The sequence below is a fragment of the Onychomys torridus genome, chromosome 14, assembly GCF_903995425.1.
Source record: "Onychomys torridus chromosome 14, mOncTor1.1, whole genome shotgun sequence".
In the NCBI taxonomy this organism is placed as follows: Eukaryota; Metazoa; Chordata; class Mammalia; order Rodentia; family Cricetidae; genus Onychomys; species Onychomys torridus.
In genome coordinates this window covers 75,185,025-75,203,858 of record NC_050456.1, presented here as the reverse complement: position 1 = coordinate 75,203,858, position 18,834 = coordinate 75,185,025, and the positions used below count along the sequence as shown (strand labels likewise).

General features: G+C 50.1%; 1 protein-coding gene across 4 annotated transcripts in view; it reads left to right on the top strand.

Moving 5' to 3' along the window:
• Nucleotides 1–1,684: 1,684 nt before the first annotated feature.
• Bcl11b (BAF chromatin remodeling complex subunit BCL11B) overlaps nt 1,685–18,834 on the top strand; it is an 84,262-nt gene continuing 67,112 nt past the window's right edge. For 2 of the 4 annotated variants that reach the window (XM_036206500.1, XM_036206497.1), the window contains exons 1-2: nt 1,685–1,905; nt 14,846–15,208. In XM_036206500.1, the coding sequence (XP_036062393.1) occupies nt 1,848–1,905; nt 14,846–15,208 (421 nt within the window). In that variant the 5' untranslated portion in view covers nt 1,685–1,847. Of the gene's footprint in view, nt 1,906–14,842; nt 15,209–18,834 lie in introns of all 4 variants that reach the window. The other 2 variants (XM_036206498.1, XM_036206496.1) reach the window with 1 other exon arrangement.

Below are 18,834 nucleotides of genomic sequence, written 5' to 3'. Positions count from 1 at the left end.
CGGGCGGTGGAGGAGGGGGGCGACTTCCAGGTTGCAGAGATTTCACCAAGGGAATTGGGGGGCGCCTCGCCGAGTCACCCTCCTGCAGAGAGCTGGCCACGCCCACTTCTGGATCTGTGTGTCGGAGTCTTCTCCCACGTGGAGTGCCCCTGCCCCTCTAGTGCGTGCTCCCCAAGGAGACTAGGGTGTGGGGGCGGGGCAATGCTTGACCCCTAGAAGTTAATGGGGCCCGGAAAGGCGAAGATCCCTTCTGGAATGGGATTCAAACAAAATGGGCCCCCCACTGTGCCCTCTTAGTATCTTTTATTTTGTTAGCTAAGAGGACCAAATCCCCACGGTTTATGTGGAGACACTTTTTGGAAGTTTCTACAAAACGTTTCCCCCGCCCCCCAAAAAGTAAAGCCTACTGTAACTACTTTTCCAGGGAAGTGAAGCAATGGTATATATTTCCCCAGTACACTCACAACCCCCCTCCATTCCCAGCCCTACTTCCTGAGTCGGTGGGTTTGGACTTGCTTGGACTCAGTGTACCTCAGTGATTCAAACAGCACCCCGCCCCCTTTCTCAGGGGGTCCTGCTCCCGAGGGAGGGAGAATGGGGGGGCAAAGACTTTATTTTCTTTACTTCCCCTCCCTCCGCTTTTGCGCAGCCTGTGCTCGGGGATCAGACAAGCTCACAAAAACAGCAGTTTGCACGTGTGGCCGGCCTGGGTTGCGGGTGTGCGCACTGGCGAGTGTGTGTGAGTGCGCGCGCGCGTGTCTCGGTGTGTGCTTTCTTGTTCTCTTACAGGGTACAATGTTAAAAAGCCACCGCTAGTCGCCCCCAGTGCTCCGACTCTCTGGGTCTTTTTGTCTCTAGAGCAGATTAAACGTCACGTCCGCACTTGAACTTGAATTTTATCCCATTGTACAGAGGCAGCCCCAGCCACAGAGAGACCGAGAGCTCCCGGAGAACCCGGACTCCGCCATCTTCACGTTGCAATCTATAGCTCCCGTCCACGCCCGCACCGACCCGGGCACACTGGGCGAGCCGCCCCGCAGCCCCGCTCCCCCTGGGCCCGCGGCGCCGGGCAGCGCTGGGGAGCGCGCGCGGGGACCCGCAGCCCCTCCGGCCGGCGCCAGCCTGCCAGGTGACCCGGGAAGGAGCCGCTCCCGGAGTCCCCCAGAGCCTTGGAGGGGTCAGCCTCCGAGAAAGAAAAAAGCAGGCAGCGCGCAGAAAACCCAGAAAGAGCCGAACCAAGGCAGTTTTTCATTGCTTTTGGGCTTTTGAGGGGGCGGGGTGAGGGGTTACGAGACAAGTCCCCAAGTTTTCTTTGCTTTTTTTTTTTTTTTCCTCCTTCTTTTTTGAAATTTGTTTGCATTTTCCTCCCCCCTCCCTTTGGGTGGAAGTGCGCGTTCCACCTACCAGACCCCGAAAGAAAAGTGTCAGAGGCCGGTGCAAAACCCGGCGTAACTTCAAGAAGACATTTACAAGTCTTAAGAGGCCAAGCACTTTGAAGAAGTGTGAGAGATATTTTTCCTCCAAAAGAATATATTTTTAAAGAAACCAGCCAACCCGCGGCGAGGAACAGCAGTTTTATCATTTATTTTTGCCTTTTCTATTTTAGACCAAGCCATCTTCCTGGCTTTTTCTTTTTTCAAAAACAAAAACAAAAACACAGCCCAGAAGAAAGAGCAAAATAAAGACGAAGAAGAAGAAGAGGAGGAGGAGGAGGAAGCGAGGAAGGGCAGAGGCACCAACCCGGGCAGAGGAGGAGGCGCGGCGGCGGCGGCGGCGGCGGCTCGGACCCCCTCCCCGGCCCGCATCTGTGCAGCTCTCCGGGCGATGCCAGAATAGATGCCGGGGCAATGTCCCGCCGCAAACAGGGCAACCCGCAGCACTTGTCCCAGAGGGAGCTCATCACGCGTAAGTGTTTGCAGCGCGCGTGAGGGGCCGGCGGCCGGGGCTTCGGGCGCCCGGGGCTGGGGACACCAAACCGGACGCAGCGGCCGGGCGTGGGGCCCTGGGAAAGTTTTTCTGCAGCCGGGGGCAGCCGCTGCGGGCTCCGGGCCGAGGAGGGGGCACGCGGGTTTGCAGGCGGCTATGCGCGCCGAGCCGGGCTGGACGCTCGGCCCTCCAAGCGGCGTGTGTGGCGGCGGCGGCGCTGGTGGCGGGGTTTGGAGAGGAGGGGGAGGGGGCCGAGGAGCGGAGGGGGAGGGGGAGCCGGAAAAGTTGGCGAGCGCGTGGGTCCGCGCTCGGAGGAGCGGGCTGACCGAGCCCCGAGTGCGCCCCGGACCCGGGGACCCGCAGGGCGAGGGGGTGGCCGCGGGCTCCCGGTGCCCGGTCTCTGCGCCCCGCCAGGCAGGGCGCCGGCCGCACTGGTGCTGGGATTCCGAAGCCGCCGTCCCCTCCCCTCCTCTCGCTATTTGCAAAAGAATCCAGCTGCGCAGCTGTTTGCTGGGCTGGAGTACCCCCTCCCCATTTCCCCACCTCCGTCTCCTGGGACGGTCTTGTCTTCTTTTCCCCCCCCCAACTCCAAAAAAAAAAAAAAAAAAAAAAAAAAGGTGTGTGGGGGGGAGGATTTGGGTTGGTGAAGAAAAAATCCCCACCACGAGTTAAAAAAAAAAAAAAAAAGATTGTCAGGAGTGGGAAAAGAGGGATGCGCTTACAACAGTAAAAATGAAGAGAAAAAAAAAAAGGATACCTATCAACCTCTTATCCATCTCTGTATCTCAGTATCTTTCATCTTCCCCATCTAAATAAACAAGGCAGGTCGCGGTGCAAATCCGCCGGATTTCAAGCCAGTGGCTGGGCTCGCGAAGTCAGGCAGCAGGGCAGACACGCAGCAGCTTCCAACGCCCCAGCTGGGTTCATTTAGAAAAGAAAACGCCAGCGCGAGCCGCGCAGGTACGCAGTTCTCCGGGAGCCCGCCGGGTCCCCGCGCTGGCACCAGCGAGGTCGGCTTGCAGAGCTCCGGGCCGGCCTCAGCCGCAGCCTGCTCGAGCCTCTCCCCGCGTTCTTTTGGTCGCGGTTGCTTTTTATTTATTATTATTTTTTTATTGCAAAAGAAATAAAATTTCCTCTGGGTGCCATCGAGACCTCAGGCAGGTTGTAATCTTGCAATCCTTCGCTCACCTCGCTGCGCCGGGGCCCGGCTCCCCACGCTGGAGCTGTAGAAGGCTGTGAGCGACGGCCGCCGCCTAGGACTGGCTGGCCTGCGGTCGAGAGCCGAATATTTATGTTATATTTTAAAGAATTTAAATAAATAAATAAATATATAAAGGGGCTCTCCCCTCCCCTCCAACCCAGCACAGGAGCCATCTGCTCGAAGCTATTGCTCTTCCCATCTCTCCTTTGTTACCGCAGACACGTTAGTAAGAATTTGTGCGTTTATTATTATTATTATTTTGGGGGGGATATATATAAAAGTGAGATTCTTGGGAGAGGGGTGATTTTAGGGGAGGAGGGAAAAGGAGTCTCCTTTATTTTTTCAATGTTGTAATGTCAAAGGAGATTTGCTGGTTGTATTTAAAACAAAATGTTTTGCAATCACATTTGAACCTGCTCTCATCAAGATGCGTTTGACCACTTGACATTTGTTTCCTTCTTTTAGTAAGCCGCAGCCACGGGTTATTTTACAGCCCCGTCCCACCTTTAGGTGAGGTAGTTGTTAAAACATTCATACTTCCAGAGCCTAATTTATCCGGGAGGCAGTTTGCCCCTGGGAGCCCCTGTGTAATTGTAAGGATTGTTTTTGAGGAGGGGAGAGTCGATTGGAAGTGAGAGAGAAACTGGTAGTCCCGGCACAGGAGCATTTGCTGTTGAGTATTGGGGGGATGGGGGGGAAGGCAAGTAGGTTTGCTGTCCCTGGCTGGGCATCCCTGGGACATCCTGAGCAAGCTCTGATCAGAGGGCCGGGTGGCAGCTGGGCCTGGGGGTGAGGGGTGCTTGGTGTGACATCCTTCCATTCTGCATTGGTTCACTGTCTCGCCCTTGCTCAGAGCAGCTGGGAAAAGCCAGCTGACTGCTGCAGCAGAGGCAGAGAAGGCAAAGAGTATTGGGAAGAAAAGAGGGCCAAGAGACCAGGCTGCTAAGCAAGTCTACCTGCTTCCGGGGCCCTGGGAGCCTGGGTATTGTTTAAGGGTTTAAGCAAGGAGAGTGGTGTCGCCAGTGCTCAGGATATGCTGCTTTTCTGTCTGTGCTGTGCCACCCCGGAGGTGGCAAGACACGGATGCAGGAGATGCACGGTGGCCTGGGGAATGTGACTAGCCACAAACCCTGGGATGCAGGATCCCTGATTGCAAGCACTGGCCAGCAAAGCAGGTGTTGTCCCAGGCCCCGACAGGCGCTCACATGTGAGATTTCAGATGTGAAGGAAACCATCTAAAATGTGGCGTATCGTTTTCTGTTGGGTGGCAGCCTTGGGCCTGTGGGGCAACAGCTTCAGGTTCTTTGGGGATGATGCAACTTAGCATCACCGATGGCCTAGGAAACCAGAAAAACACAAAAATAGCATCCATGGTCTTGGTGTGTTGGGGGTGGGGGTAGAAGGACTCGCAATGAGTTACTTATATTTTACAGCCAGGGCGGGGAAGAAGAGGAGTGAGGAAGTGGGAGAGTGGGAGGCAGCTGGAGAGGAAAACCTGGGCTTCTGGCTTGTTTCAAAATGTTTGACCCAGATGGATGCGGCTTTTCAAACAGGAGGACAGACACAGCCATTAATAAAAACAAACACAAAACAAGGGGCAATGGTGGAAGGGAGGAAAGAGAGGCGGCCGCTGGCCAGGCTGAGGGAAAGGCCATGCCAGGCAGGGTCAGGCAGAAATGTACTTTACAGTCGATGGAAGAGCTCAAGGCTTTCTGAAGAAATAAAGGAGGTAAAATGGAGTGGTCAATTATAGAGCCCTAATTAAGCCAACTTTTCAATAACCCACCAACAGGTTTCCTAGGAAGACGAGTAATTTTTTTGTATGCACTCATGATTTCGCACAGTAACCGGAGACCCAAAATTAGCCGTAGAAGTTAGGCTAGCTGTATCAATCCCATACTGGCCGCTTCAAGTTGGGTTTTGTGACTGTTGTATGTTTTAAAGGTGGCTATGTTCACAATGACCTGGACCCTAGGGTACAGGATATCAATAATGGCCCACTTACCTTACTGAACTGTGTCTCTGGTAAATTTCACAGGACCTGGGCCCTCTATTATTTTTCTCTTTTTTGGTAGTCGGGTAGGGGCAATGAAGTTTGTCTGCCTTTTGCACAGAAGGGAACCCCGTGTCATTTAGAAGTGTGATATGTCAGCAGCTTGGATTCCATGGGAGAATAAAAATGTGTTTGTCAAAGGTGTTATACCAGGTTGGTTTTATTCATTTGTATTTCACACCGGAGAGAAAACAGCCATGAGCATATTTTAACAACCCCAATATTGTTAAAGGGCATTCCTGTCCCTTCTTATTTGAAGATTTTTGTGTATATGCATGTTTATTGTCTGGAGGGGGGAAGGTTGCTATCCGCCTGAGCCTGGGCTTTGGCAAATTTTGTCTGATCTTCAGGATACTTCATAACAGAAAAAACAAGTCGGCTCTTCAGTCTTGGGGTGAATACAGTTGCTCCTGGGGACCTGGCCTTAGAGACTTGGGAGGGTCAGGATTAGATGGCTAGATGCACTTCTCAGCTTACCACCGGAAGGGCCCAGCAGGTCTTCTTTGGCCAGGGGAAAGGTCAACTTTCGACGTATTTGACACTAATTAGAACTATGTCTCAGGTGAAATGGATGCATGTAAAACAGTCTGGTTACAGACTCCAGTTTCCTACAGCAGCGAACAGGTTTTCAGCGCCTAATCAGACTTTCACTCCTGCCTGCTCCTCCTCCTCCTTTATGTATCCATTCTGCACCTCCTATCTCCCTTGCCTTACATTCTTTGTTGCTTGTTGTGATAAAATACTTTCCAAGTAAACTTTCAGTGGAATTGGCTTTTGGTTCATGGCAAGCCCGATGCTCCAAGCCTCGCCTAGCGCTTCTCGTCAGCTAGGGGGCGCTCGGTGCCCGTGTCATGGCTGCGGTGCCTCCACCGCTATGCCTGGGAACCCGCGTCCATCAGCAGCAGCAGCAGCAGCAGCATCGGCAGCCACGGCAGCAGCTTCTGCAGTTTGGGTCGCTGCAAAATGTCTTAAGCGTGAAGTTGTAATATTGATTTTCAAGCAGAGATTCGGGCAGGACAAAATGAGAATATAAGTTTGAAAAATCTATTTTCAAGCCATGGCCATCGATTTGTAAGCCTTTACCTGGCAGGTGGGGAGGTATTTTCTTTTCCTTCAATTTCCTTTTCTTTTTAAGCAATTAAAATGGTTATTCCTGGATGAGCGTATGTCCCCTGATCTGTCCATGGTCTTGACGTTCTGAACATTTTGTTTTGTTGGTAAAGGTATTCAGAACCCATTTAGAGAGTCTGGGAACAGTAAACATAATTTTAGGGGTGGTCCGTTTTAGGGTGTGTTACCTGGGGAGGGGGTCACTGTGAATTGCTGCTTAAGGGAGTCCTGGACCCAAGACAGATTGATGGATGGAAATCCTTTCCGCTGTGATTTGATGGCACTTTCCATGTCGTCTATTCCATAGTGAGCCCATGGAACTACGGGAGCAATCTCTTTCCCTAAAGACATAACATAACTCAAATCATGTGGACAATTTTGTTTTTGAGGAGTGTGTGCTTGCCAGGGCCAGCAGCAGCCGGACCTTTCACACCAGACAGTGCCCTTCGTGGATGGCCTGTCATGAAGATCCCCAAATGTGTGGTTCAGAGCTGGGGAATATATGGACAGTGTTGATGGTGGGGTTTCTGGATCGATAGCGACTTCGCTTTAGAGTTCAAGAAATCTGCAGACAGCACAGTAAGCTGGAGTCCTAGGCATGAGTTCAGTGGGTGAGCTGAAGAGCCTGCTCTGACACGGGAAAGTGCTTTTATTCTAACCTGAAAGAGAAATAAATTAGGTCAGACAAAAGCCTTCGCTGTCATCAGCTGGAGGAAGAGGGCCAGCCATTTATCTGATGATTTCTCTACTTCATTTAATGTTTGAATCCGGCCAGTGGTAAGCACACCATGGAGGCAACTACAGAGGATAACTCTGAAACGAGGAATGTGGTACCTTTCAACCTTGGGTCTGGGCAGTGGCTTTTGGCCTGCAGAAAACTGTTTTTTTTTTTTTTTTTTTTTAAACCCCAAATTCAGTTTATAGGAACTCCCAATCATTTGCCTTGGAATTTGGGAGCTTTCCTGAGCTGTGACTACACACTAACACAGACATTCAATTCGTGGGGGTAAAATACATATATACGGGGTAGGGGGACAGATGGCGGCTGGATGTTTTCCTGTCAAAATCTTTCTCTTTCATGAAGGCAGGGCTCTCTGGCTGCCTGCTTGGGCCTTCTTTTTAGCTAAAACTCTCCAAGGATATTGTCCCCAGGTTAATGCTGATGTCACATCTGGGGAGGCTAGGTGAACATAAACTCTTTTGGGGGGGCTGCACCCTGCACCGAATGGTCAAGGTATTGATGCCGGCTGAACATGCAGGAAGATTTCATTAGCTGTAACACACTTGTTTTCTGCTTAGTCGGGAGGAGTCAGAAGAATGCTGGGGATGTGGTCCCGTGTCCTACAGCTGTTCCGATGGTGGCTTTGCCCTATCTCGGCACTCAGTTGACTCATGAGATCCTGCCTGGGGGGTCTTGAGTGCTCTGCGCTCCGACCTCATAAATCTGCTTTCCTGTACTCGAGAGCTGAATACTGGCCTTTGAGATCTGTGCATATTCTGTTCCCCGTGTCTCTCTGGTTTGTGGACTGCCTCCCTTGAGTGCTTAGCTTTCCCAGGATGTGCCTAAAAATTGCTGGGAGCAGGCTGTCAGGGGCACATACATCTTGTGTCTTCCTCAGGAGCTGGTGAGGGGTGGGCACAGCGATCTCTTGTTTACTGACAGAACAACACTAGATGGTGAGCAGTGCTGTGTTCCGGGGACTCTTGCTGCCGTTTTGACATATGCAAGTCTTTTGTGTAGCCGCTGAAATTCCAGAATTTCATTCTTTTTTTTTTTTTTAACCCCCTCTCTTTCTCTGTGGCAGCTGATAATTTGCTTGGGTGTGGAATTAGCCAGCTCAAGCTATTTACTGCAATGAAATGCCAGACCACACAAAATTAAGTAACTTCAAAGTAAAAAGAGAGAGAGAAAAATCCTCTGTTTTGCTATAACTTTTTATGACCTTGTTCCACGGAACTGCTAAAATACAAATGCATTTGTGGACCACTCTAAGGGCCTTCTAGGACAGAGTGCCGAGAGACTCAAGAGAGCTGAGTGCCAACGTTACTGCGATTAACAAGTGCCTCCGAGGGAGACATTGCTGCTGTAAACCAAAGATGATGGGGTTGGAGCCATGTTTAAATTTCTACCTTGGAGAAGAGACATAGGGAGAAACTGCTGCCCTGTGGGCTTCTTGTAGCCTCTGAGGATCTGGATCCCCCTGGAGACAGCCTGATGTGCATTGTACCCATTGACATCCTCTCCCATCTCCACCATGGCTTTGAAAACCCAAACATTAAACAAAAGAAATGCCCTCATTTGGCCGCAGAGAACACTCTAAGATAGGATCATTGCTGGCCCCATAGAGACTCTGAAGATTGAAGGCACTTGCAGTTTCTTAGACAAATATGTTTAGGAGGTGTTCTGTCGTTGATAGATTTTTTCTTCCTGGTTTTTTTTTTTTTTTAAGGAAGCTCTTTTATTTATCAAAGCATATGTCGATTCATCCTCATTTGTCATGGTCTTAGCTTTTCATTTTAACTTTTGGGCATGAGAATGTCTGAGTATAAATTTCCTTATTCCTCTCTTAGTCTGTTCTTAGTTTTGTGGGGATCCAGCCTCCTGAACTCTGTTTTTGGGGTTCTGGAGAGCCGTGTGCAGTAGGAGCAAGGGGCTAGGACTAAGCCTGTGGAGCACTTTAGGAGATGTTTAGAGGTTGATCCATCCACCTTTCCCCCAGGCCAGGCTATTAGAGGACAGTCTGTGCAGATGGGGGTCCCCTGCCCTTACCATGTGATTTCCCTCCCTAGAGCCTATCAACTAAGGCTGTATAAGTGAGGCTCCTCCTGTAGCCAGGACGTCTTTTTCCTGGGATGCTGACTAGGCTCCATCACACCCCTCTGTGGTCATATTAGCCCTAATCCCGGTCAGTTTCCGGGGAGGAGAAACCCATTCCATTTCCTGTCTTTATCCCACTAGTCAGGAATGGTGAAAATTTCAGGTCAGGCACGGTGGCGCATGCGTTTAATCCTAACATGGGAGGCAGAGGCAGGTGGATCTCTGAGCTCGAGGTCACCCTGGTCTACAGAGCTAGTTCTAGGATAGCCAGGGTGACACAGCGAAACCCTGTCTCGAAAAACAGAACAAAACGAAAAAAACTAGCAACAACAACAACCACATAAAAAAAAGAAAGAAAGAAAAAGAAAAGGAGGAAGAAAAGAAATGGTGAAATTTCAAATTTTAATTTGAGCTGCATGCTAGGGTTGGCATAAAGTAGGCAGGATGGCGGCCTGCTGTGTGCTACGGCCCTGTCCTTCTGGGGACGTGGCTCTTAGAGAGTCTTAGGGGAGATGTGGGGAAATGACACCTGGGACCTGCTGGACTTCTAAACCCACCGAGGGAGAGTGGTCAGGGCAGAGGGGGTGGAATAGAGTGTGGAATTCCTGCTCTGGACTCTGGTAGTTGGGACCTGCCAGATCCCTGTTGGGGACCTAACCCTTCGTGACCCAGCACGGACACCCCACCCCATGCACGTTTCACTCTTGGCCTCCATCTCTTCCTCACTGGGCATTTCATTATTCCCTCAGTTGGAGAACTTCATAAAGCCTCTGGTCGCGCCTTGCGTCATCCGGTCATAGATCATTTTCTCCCCCAAGAATTGATTCCTGCTTCCTCCCACCCAGCCCCCTCCTTCCCTCCCTTCTGGTTGTTATTTTCCCTCTGATCCAATAAATTAAAAATTGATGGGAGCTCAGAAAGCGTTGTGCTCTGCGGGGTGCCAGTGTAGGTGGTGGTGTTACTGTGGCGGTATCTCTCGGTGTCTCGGCCTCTCCCGAGTGTCCACTGGAAGGCTATGAGAGGAACCCTTTGCGGGCTGTTGGTAAGCACAGGCTAGCTGGCTCTGGCTTCCTGGGAAGCAGGCACAAAGTCTCCAGTCAGAGGAGGCAGGGCTCGGTGGATGCCGAACATTTCTTGTAAACATACATATGCATTGTGATGGTGGCAGTGACGTTGGCGGCATACTGTTTTAACAGCCTGCCCCTCCCCCCAGCCCTTCCTTACTGTCTCCACCTACATTGTTGAAACCGTACTTTCTGTGGGTTAGCCATTAAGGACAGAGATTTGGAGTCGAACAGAAGCAAAGGGGAACATGAGCCTACGTATTGTGTCTGCAGCAGTGTGTGTGTGTCTGCAGCAGTGTGTGTGTGTGTGTGTGTGTGTGTAATAGTGTAAACACCTCATGGTCTGGGGACAGCAGGTAGTTGGTCTCTTGGCTGGAATTCTCTGAGGGTGCAGGTGCAGGGCAGTTGTTGATGGACCGGCATGGGCAGGGCCCTAGGATCTATGTGCACATAGGGAACTCCCAGGCCAGGTAAGGCCTTCTGAGCCCTGCTGCAGGTTTGATGGTTGCTTGGCTGGGCTAGTGTGAACAGCTCCTCTCTATTTCTGTCTTCTGTCCCAAATTCCTTCCCAGTGGAGCTGAGACATGGGAAGTTTGCCTTAGGATCAAGGGTTTCCCCTTCCACTTAACAATGATGCTCATTATTATTTGTGAAGCCTGATTTCATTGCCTCTAAATGCGTTTACCAGCTGGGAGAAGGCCCAGCCTTGTAAATAAAATGTGGTTTTGTTGTAAAAGAAAATCTAACTCTCTCTCTCCCTCTCTCTCTCTCCCTCCCTCCCTCTCTTTCTCTCTGTAAATATACATTTGTTCACATGCTTTAGATTTAATATTTCAGAACTTTCTGCAATCCCGTGGTATCTTACATTCAAGCAAGTTGCCGGCTGCATCTGTCCATTCATTTTCCCTCTTTAATGAGTCAAACATTTTAGCAACTGCTGTTCTTACTCGGCTCACGGTGTATTGAGAGCAGTAATATTTTGCAGGCTGCCTGACACTTGGAGCTTTTCAGGGACGCACATATCCAGGATCGCTTCACCTGTGCCTTGCTTGCTAAGGCCTGAGTTTGTGGGATGAGGCCGAGGGAAGGGGCTGGTTTGTTGAGTCTGGGGTTAGAATGGTTGCTTTTCATCTCCTCAGTGTGGCAAGTGGGACTCTGCCTATGGAAGCATAGGCTGGGGCCTCCAGGCCGGGCACATCTGGGATATGCAAATGTCTGGGCCAGAGGCACATCTTCAGTACGAGGCCGCCGCCGCCGCCAAGGAGGGTTCCCAGAGGGCCAGCCTCCCTCTTCTCAGGACTTGACCAAGAGGCTCTTTCCCCTTTTCTTTCTTCCGTTATTGATACAGTTCTTAGAAGGGACACACACACACACACACACACACACACACACACACACACACACACTACATGCCCAGCCCATATCCGCCTGCCAACGGAAATGAAACCACAGCCTTTGGGTGTCTCTGAGAGCTTCTGTCTGAGCTTTCAGACCCAGTCAGCTGCCTGGTCCACACACTGAAGCTGAGGTTCAGTGGGACTCTGCTGCCCGAGTGCTGGGGGGGCAATCTTGCCATCTTTCTCAGCAGAGAATCACTAGCAACAGGCCAGAGTTCAGAGACCCACTCACACAGCCTGGGGGTTGGGAAAGGAACCCCGCTCCTTGGCAGTGACAGGGTGAGCATGCTGTCACCACCGCCAGGAGTTCTACTTTCCGCGCTCAAAGTGGGAGGGGAGGTAGTTTTTATTTTTTTCCCCTGGTTCCTTCTCCTCCCAACTCCTTTAGTAGTGGCAGTGGGTTGGGTCCCTGTCTGAAAGCCAGTTCCTAAGTTCTGAGTTGAGCCCATCCCGTAGGGCTCTCCAGGTTGACTGTCTGTAAGGGGGAGACCCAGAACTCAGAACTACAGCTTAGTGAACAATGTTGGAGACCTCCACACCCCATTGCTGGGGCTCACAGGGTTTGCTTCATGAGGGAGCTGAGACGACAGACAGATGGACAGACACAATCAGATATTGCAGGAAACGATGCTAGTTTTCAGTCTTGGTCAAGGAAGGCGTGGACAGATACGATGAACAGACATATATGATATTTACTAATTTTTATATTAGTCTGCGTTTCTTTGGAGTTGGAGAATCATTTTGAAATTTTGTGGCCTGAAACCTCCTAGCAGAGAGGACATAACTCAAACTTTAGAGAATTTTCCAGGTGGGTGGGCATGGCTGAAAATGTTCATAATAATAATGATAATAAGAATAATAATATATAATGCTGTTATTATTATTATTTTACCGACGGTAGACTCAATTAAAAGGCGAAATGGAGCCCTTGGCTGTGGGGAGTGACACTAGGTTGAGGATGTGGGTTTATTGTTTTTATCGAAGGCTGTAAGGGCCAGGTGTGTTGCCAGGCCAGCTCAAGGTGGGCATTGAAAAGCCATCCCAGGCATAGCACCTCACCCTGCTGAGTTTGAATTCTCAGTTTTATTTTGCCTCCTTTTTCTTTTTCTTTTCATCTCATTTCCTTTGTGCCTTTTTTGGGGGGCAGATAATATTTTGACACTCTCCTCCCATTGATTAGTGTTCCCTTTCTGCAAACGGGGCACAATACATCCTTATATTTCTAAAGGACTGTTTGCATAGCCCTCTCTTTTGGCTCTGAAATTATGTATATGTAATTGGTAATTAAAGGTACAAGCTTTTCAATATAAACAGTATTGCTCAATGTTAGATTATTAAAGGAAAAGGAGGCACCGAATAATTACCTTTTACGTCCCGACAAACGATTTACAGGAATCCAGTCTCTCCCTCGAACCTTCAACTTGAAGGTTGTGATTACATTTTAACCATGGCACGGCAGCTTTTCATAAGATAAATCGGCAAATTAATTACGTCGCATTGTCTTCAAGCTCCCTTTTAAGTAAACTCCGATTTCTTTTCCAAGTATAATTAATGGTTATGGGGTGGTGTGGTGAGGATTGTCCCTTTACCTGTCTACTTTTATTTTGTTTGTTATTGTTAACAGTCTGCAGACAACAGATTTAGGATTTACATATCTGTGGGGTGTTTCTGAACTGCCATGTTTTCGGGTGCTTATCTACATTTAATTCACAGAGGGCCCTGCGTGTCTCTCAGTGACCAGAGATTCAAGGTGTGATTTCCATCAACGGTACCTGCTCCTCTCCCTGTGTGGCTCCAGGGGCACATTCTATGTCACCAGCCTCTGATGCTGCATTCAGTTTTGCACATGGACTCACACAGGCCCTGAGCAAGTGTATGCTCAGAAAACATGGAGCAGCAACTTACATGTAGTATTGGAGATGCCACAGACTATTTCCCTTCAGTTTTCCACTCTGGCTCTGGCCCATTAATAACCTCACTGCCACGGAATGTGTCTTCCTCCTTTTCACTCCTCCGGCTTCTCTGTGCCAATCATTACCCTTTCCTAATTGCTGTATAGCTTAAAATTTAACCTTCCTCCTTGGTGTCAGACCCGTGGCTGTTCCCAGATCCTATGAAGACCTGGTCACTTGTGCCTTTTGCCCAGCTGACACAGAAGAATTCCAGCCAGAGTTTCCCAGACCCCAAGGGGAACAACGGAACCTCCGTCCACTGCCTTTGATTTATTATACCACTTTGCTGCTGAGCTTTCCAAGGATCCCTTGAGGGAGTGGCTGATTCTTGAAGCATTTATTAGCTTCAAAATGTTTGGGTCCTGTGCCCCTTCCAAAATAATAACACAAACAACAAAAGGTAGTGTCCTGACTGCTAAAGAAATTTAAAAACATCCAACCCATTGAAAGTGTGGTTTGAGATCTGCCCAGAAATGATTCTGGAGTCTGAAGAGACTTTTTTTTTTTTTTTCTTGGAATGAAAAGAAAACCGACCTATGAAAAAGGACGGTGTGAGCTGATGAGCACTGAGAAATTTCTGAGGGTATGGAGGTCTGAGCAGGAGCGCGCTGTGTAGGGGAAGCCAGCTCTCTCTTCAGTTTGCTTTTCTTCTGCGTTCTGGAATCTGACTCTCTTTGCGGGGGCCCCCCCCCCTCCCCGGACTGACTTTCCAACGCCTGTCTGGGTTTCTGTTTTCCACTTTGGTGCCTGGCCAGGACTCAGGTAGAAGAATGCGAGTAGGAAGCTCATGAATGGGGAGGCTAAGAACATGAATGAGAGCTGGTGGGGAGAGGACACGGCTCCAGAATGAGCGAGGGGGGGGGGCGGCATTTGGGCCTTGCTTCTCAGCCTTGTCACCCACTGGAATAAACTGGGGCAGCTTGAAGAACGCCGATGTTTGACTTTTCCAGTCATTGATCTGGAGTGAGACGCTCTGGGAGTGATGTTCAGATACCCTGAAGTGTGAGAGCCTCGTCTCCAGCTGATGCTGCCGCAGCTGGGGGGGGTGGAGGTGTTGTGTGCTTGTGCACACTTGTGTGTAGGGAGAAATTGGCAAGGTGTGCTCTAGGGAGCCAAGAAATCAGGGCTGCTGCGATGACCTCAGGGCTATGACGGGAAGGGACGGTGAACTCCAATTCTGGGAGGTTTTGGGGAGCCACAGAAACTGGCAGTAAAGGGGCTTGCTTCTTAGCGGGGAGGGGTGGAGGGAGCCGGTGCTTGTGATCACCTAAGCCCATCTCTGTCTTCTCTGCCCCCTCCCCTGTTTCCTTTCTGTCTCCAGCAGAGGCTGACCATGTGGAGGCTGCCATCCTCGAGGAAGATGAGGGTCTGGAGATAGAGGAGCCTAGCAGCCTGGGGCTGATGGTGGGTGGCCCCGACCCTGACCTACTCACCTGTGGCCAGTGTCAGATGAACTTCCCGCTGGGGGACATCCTGGTTTTTATAGAGCACAAGAAGAAACAGTGTGGAGGCCTGGGCGCCTGCTACGACAAGGGCCTGGACAAGGGCAGTCCTCCACCCTCCTCTCGCTCTGAGCTCAGGAGAGTGTCTGAGCCAGTGGAGATCGGGATCCAGGTCACCCCTGATGAAGATGACCACCTACTGTCACCAACGAAAGGCATCTGTCCCAAGCAGGAGAACATTGCAGGTATGACATTTGCTCACCTGGTGGCTGCTGAAACTACCTCCCCAGCTGATCCCACCCCCTGACCTTGGAGCATTGATTCTTGGGGAGGTCCAGGGCCTTTGAAGAGGGTCTCTGGGTCATGATTTGGGGCTGTGACCTTCCGGGGAAGACAGCCAAGGGAGGCCTGGCTGCTACATGTTGGGTACTTTGCTTTTGGAGAGGGAACTCTATCTTGTGCTTAATCCAGAAGTGACCTGGAATGCAAGATGGAAATTTGGAGGTTGGTTTGGCCCTCTCTTGGTTGGTGATCTTGGCTCAGTCCCTGGCTTTGGAGCCAGGCTTGGTTTGGACTCTGTTATTCCCAACCTGGATACAGTGTTTTCCTCATCTCTAAGATGGAGTTCGGGAGACCTCCCTTGTGTTGATGGTTAGAGGCACTCAGAAGATTCTGTACTTCTGAGTATGTCTGTACCTGCTAGGCACTTAGGTGTGGCATTTGTCTTCCCTCCTCTCTGGGGACTCAGTTTCCCCAACTATGAAAAGAAGAGCAAGCCATCTGATCCATGAGCTTGCTTCCCATTTTGCCTGACCCTCAGGTTGTGGGAACCTGTCTGAGCTCTGATCCCCTAAGGGGAGAATGGACATTCTTTTTTGGCATGCTATTTGCTTCTACCTAGATAGCTGTTCTGTTGACCTGAAGAACAAGTGTGGAGCCTATGCCCCAGGTACCATATGTGTCCTTCAGTGGTGACTTTGCTGTACATCTTTCCTTCCTGGCCATACTATGGTGTACTAGAGTCTCCCAGGGAGCTTCTGGGTAGTGTGCAAGCCAAAGCTTTCACTTCTAGGGAATGTGGGAGCCCTGCTCTACTTTGTTCCCCCAAAGAGACAGCAAGACAGGCTTTAGAGTTTGTGCAGATGAGGGTTCAAGTCCTGCTTTCTGACTTTGGGCTAGCTGCTTCGTGAGTTTGAACCTCAGTTTCCTCTTTTGTCCATAGGGAGTAAATAATCCTAGCAGGCCTGCTATGAGAATGGAGAAAGAAAGGGTTCCACCTGTGCTTTGGCAGTGGAGCTGTCTCTCAGGGTTTTCATCTGGCTTTGCATCATGCAAGTAGGTAGCCAGATGGGGAAATGTAAACACAGTCCCTGCAGTGTTTGGGTCATGCCCTTGAGGACACTGGGGCACTGCATGTTCTTAGGAGGTGACACAAAGCATAGGCCACGACTGCCCATCAGAAGTAGTCATTGTCAAGGCAGGCCCAGCTCCACCACATGGCAGTCGCATACCTTCGGGCCCCAGTTTATCTACCTGTACACTGGGAGTAACTGGATAGCTTGCAAACGTCTGAAGACACAGGCCGGGCAGTGGGGGGACCTGTGGACGAGTTTGACTTGGACTTTGCTTTTTTGGTGGGTACCCTAGTGGGAATCAGGTATGAAAACAATGCCAACATAACCAGGCGAAAAAACATGGCCAGCATGACACCCCACCATTGAGGCAAGAAGGGTGTCCAGTCCCTTGTCTGCATTGTCAGACATATCACTTGGGATAGATTTCAAAAGTGGTGGGGGGAATGCCTGGTGTAGCTTTTGAGGGGTGGCTGGTCCCTATTTACCTTCATCTGCTGAGCCCAGCCTCCAAATCCTCATTTTGTGTTGAAAAGTCTTTTCCAATGAGAGCCTGTGGATCACCGTGGGGAAGTTTGCTTAAGAAAGCAACGAAATGTGGTTTTTCAAAAGGCGGTTAATCTCCCAGCCGCTTCGTCCTTATCCCCCAGATCCCCCTTCCACACTCTGCTTCCTTACCCCCCATACTGCCAATGACCCACAGTCTTTTTATTTTCTGTGTGACGGGAGATATCCTCAGCCCTTCTGTTCAGTGGCAGGGCAAGAGGAGGAAGGTGGGGAATGGATTTCTTCATTCTGGAAGAAATATGGAGACTAAGCCCCTAGAGGTCTAAAGAGATATGTTTGTTTAAAGTATTTAAAATGTTATTCTCATCAAAGGCATAAAGCACCCTGCATGCTGTGTCAGCCACAACTGGCCATTTCATTCTTATGACCCACCCCCCTTCCTTTCCACCCCAGGGTCTCCTGGCTCCGCCTTACTTGGGTACCAACTTTTTTTCTTTTTTCTCTTTTTTTCTCCATTTAATGGAAAGGAAAGATTAAAGAATAAAACATCAGTGGCTCAAATGTATAAAGTAATTTAATATGGTGAGAGCATTAATTATTTTAGCTTAATTGAATTCTGAGGACTCTGCAGTCCTTGCAGCCTGGTAGACAAGGCCTGTTTATTATTTCTCTGTGTAGATTAACAGTAAAGGAAACACAGATAACTTTCAGTTATTTATTGTAAAATAAATGTGTCAATTCATGTGTAAAGCAAGCTGCTCAAAGATAATTGAGTCTTTATATTTTAAGAGGGGAGCCAGGAATCACGGACTCTTCCCTACCCAGGCTTCCGGAAATCCTTACAGCTGCTGTCCAGGCCCCTGCATACTGGCCTCAGTGGGCTCCCTACTCCTACTTCCTGGCTGTGGCGTCAGGGGCTCTTCCCAGCTGCTCCATGCCCTTTGCTGTTTTCATTGGCCTTGCTGGTCCCTGCCAGTAGTTGGTGAGCAGGTGGCTGTTGATTCTTCGGACTCTGCTTCTGGCTGGCCAGGGTGGCTGAGTCCATGGTGTGGTTGTGAGAGTGTCAGGTTCTGGAGCCTGCAGCCTGCAGCCTTCTCTTGGTTCATATAGCCTTTCCTCTTTACCAGAAACTTCCAGGAGCAGGGCCCCAGAGATGGATGGAGGTGTTGAGATTCTTCCTGCCCTTAACTGTGTCCCCAGGGTGAGAACTAAGTTGGGATTTGACCAGTCATCCAAACAAGGTGTGGATGGATTCTGTCCCTGCCCTTCCTTGGGCAATGCCATTTTGGAGATAGCCATAAGTGGTTTGTGATCTTTTTGCTGTTTTAAATGATAGAGGAATGGGAAGGTACAGGGAGGAAGGAATTTGAAAAGCTCAGCTCCTGGAGGATGCTCATTCATTCATTCATTAATTGAACACCTATGCTCTTCCTCTTGAGAAAGTGTCCCTCAAATGGAATGTGTGAAAAGATAGCAGCCCTGTCCTTGATGTTGGCTTGGTGGTCTGGGTCCTCCTCGATGTTCACCTCCTGTGGTAGAGGAAGTCCCTGGCTGCTGGTATCAAGGCCCACCCAGGGATAGTGGTGATTGGCTAGAAGTAAAGCCTTTGGCTGGAGGTCAGAGTCAAGAGAGCAGGGGTACCTATGGTAATATCCACCCATGGAGGTTCTGGGTGCAGCTAGTGATGCCTTCCTGTGGCGTCTTCCTGCCTCTGGCAGGGACTCTGCTCAGGCACTAGGTGCTTGCACCCAGGCTGACCTGGGTGGGGGGATGAGACACAGGGTTTGCTGAGGGGTTGTCTAGGGAGGGATGGAGAGGAAAGGGTTCAGTTGATTGGAGTCTGAAGCTGTGTAGGAAAGGCAGGATGTGAGGCCACTCTGCTCCCAGCCCTTCACAGACTCAGTTTCCTTATCTGCGCATGCAGCTAATGATGACTCAAGCCTGTGTGTGTGGGAGGTCACAAGTATAATACACATGTGCAGTGCACATATGTGCTCCCCCCCACCCAGGTT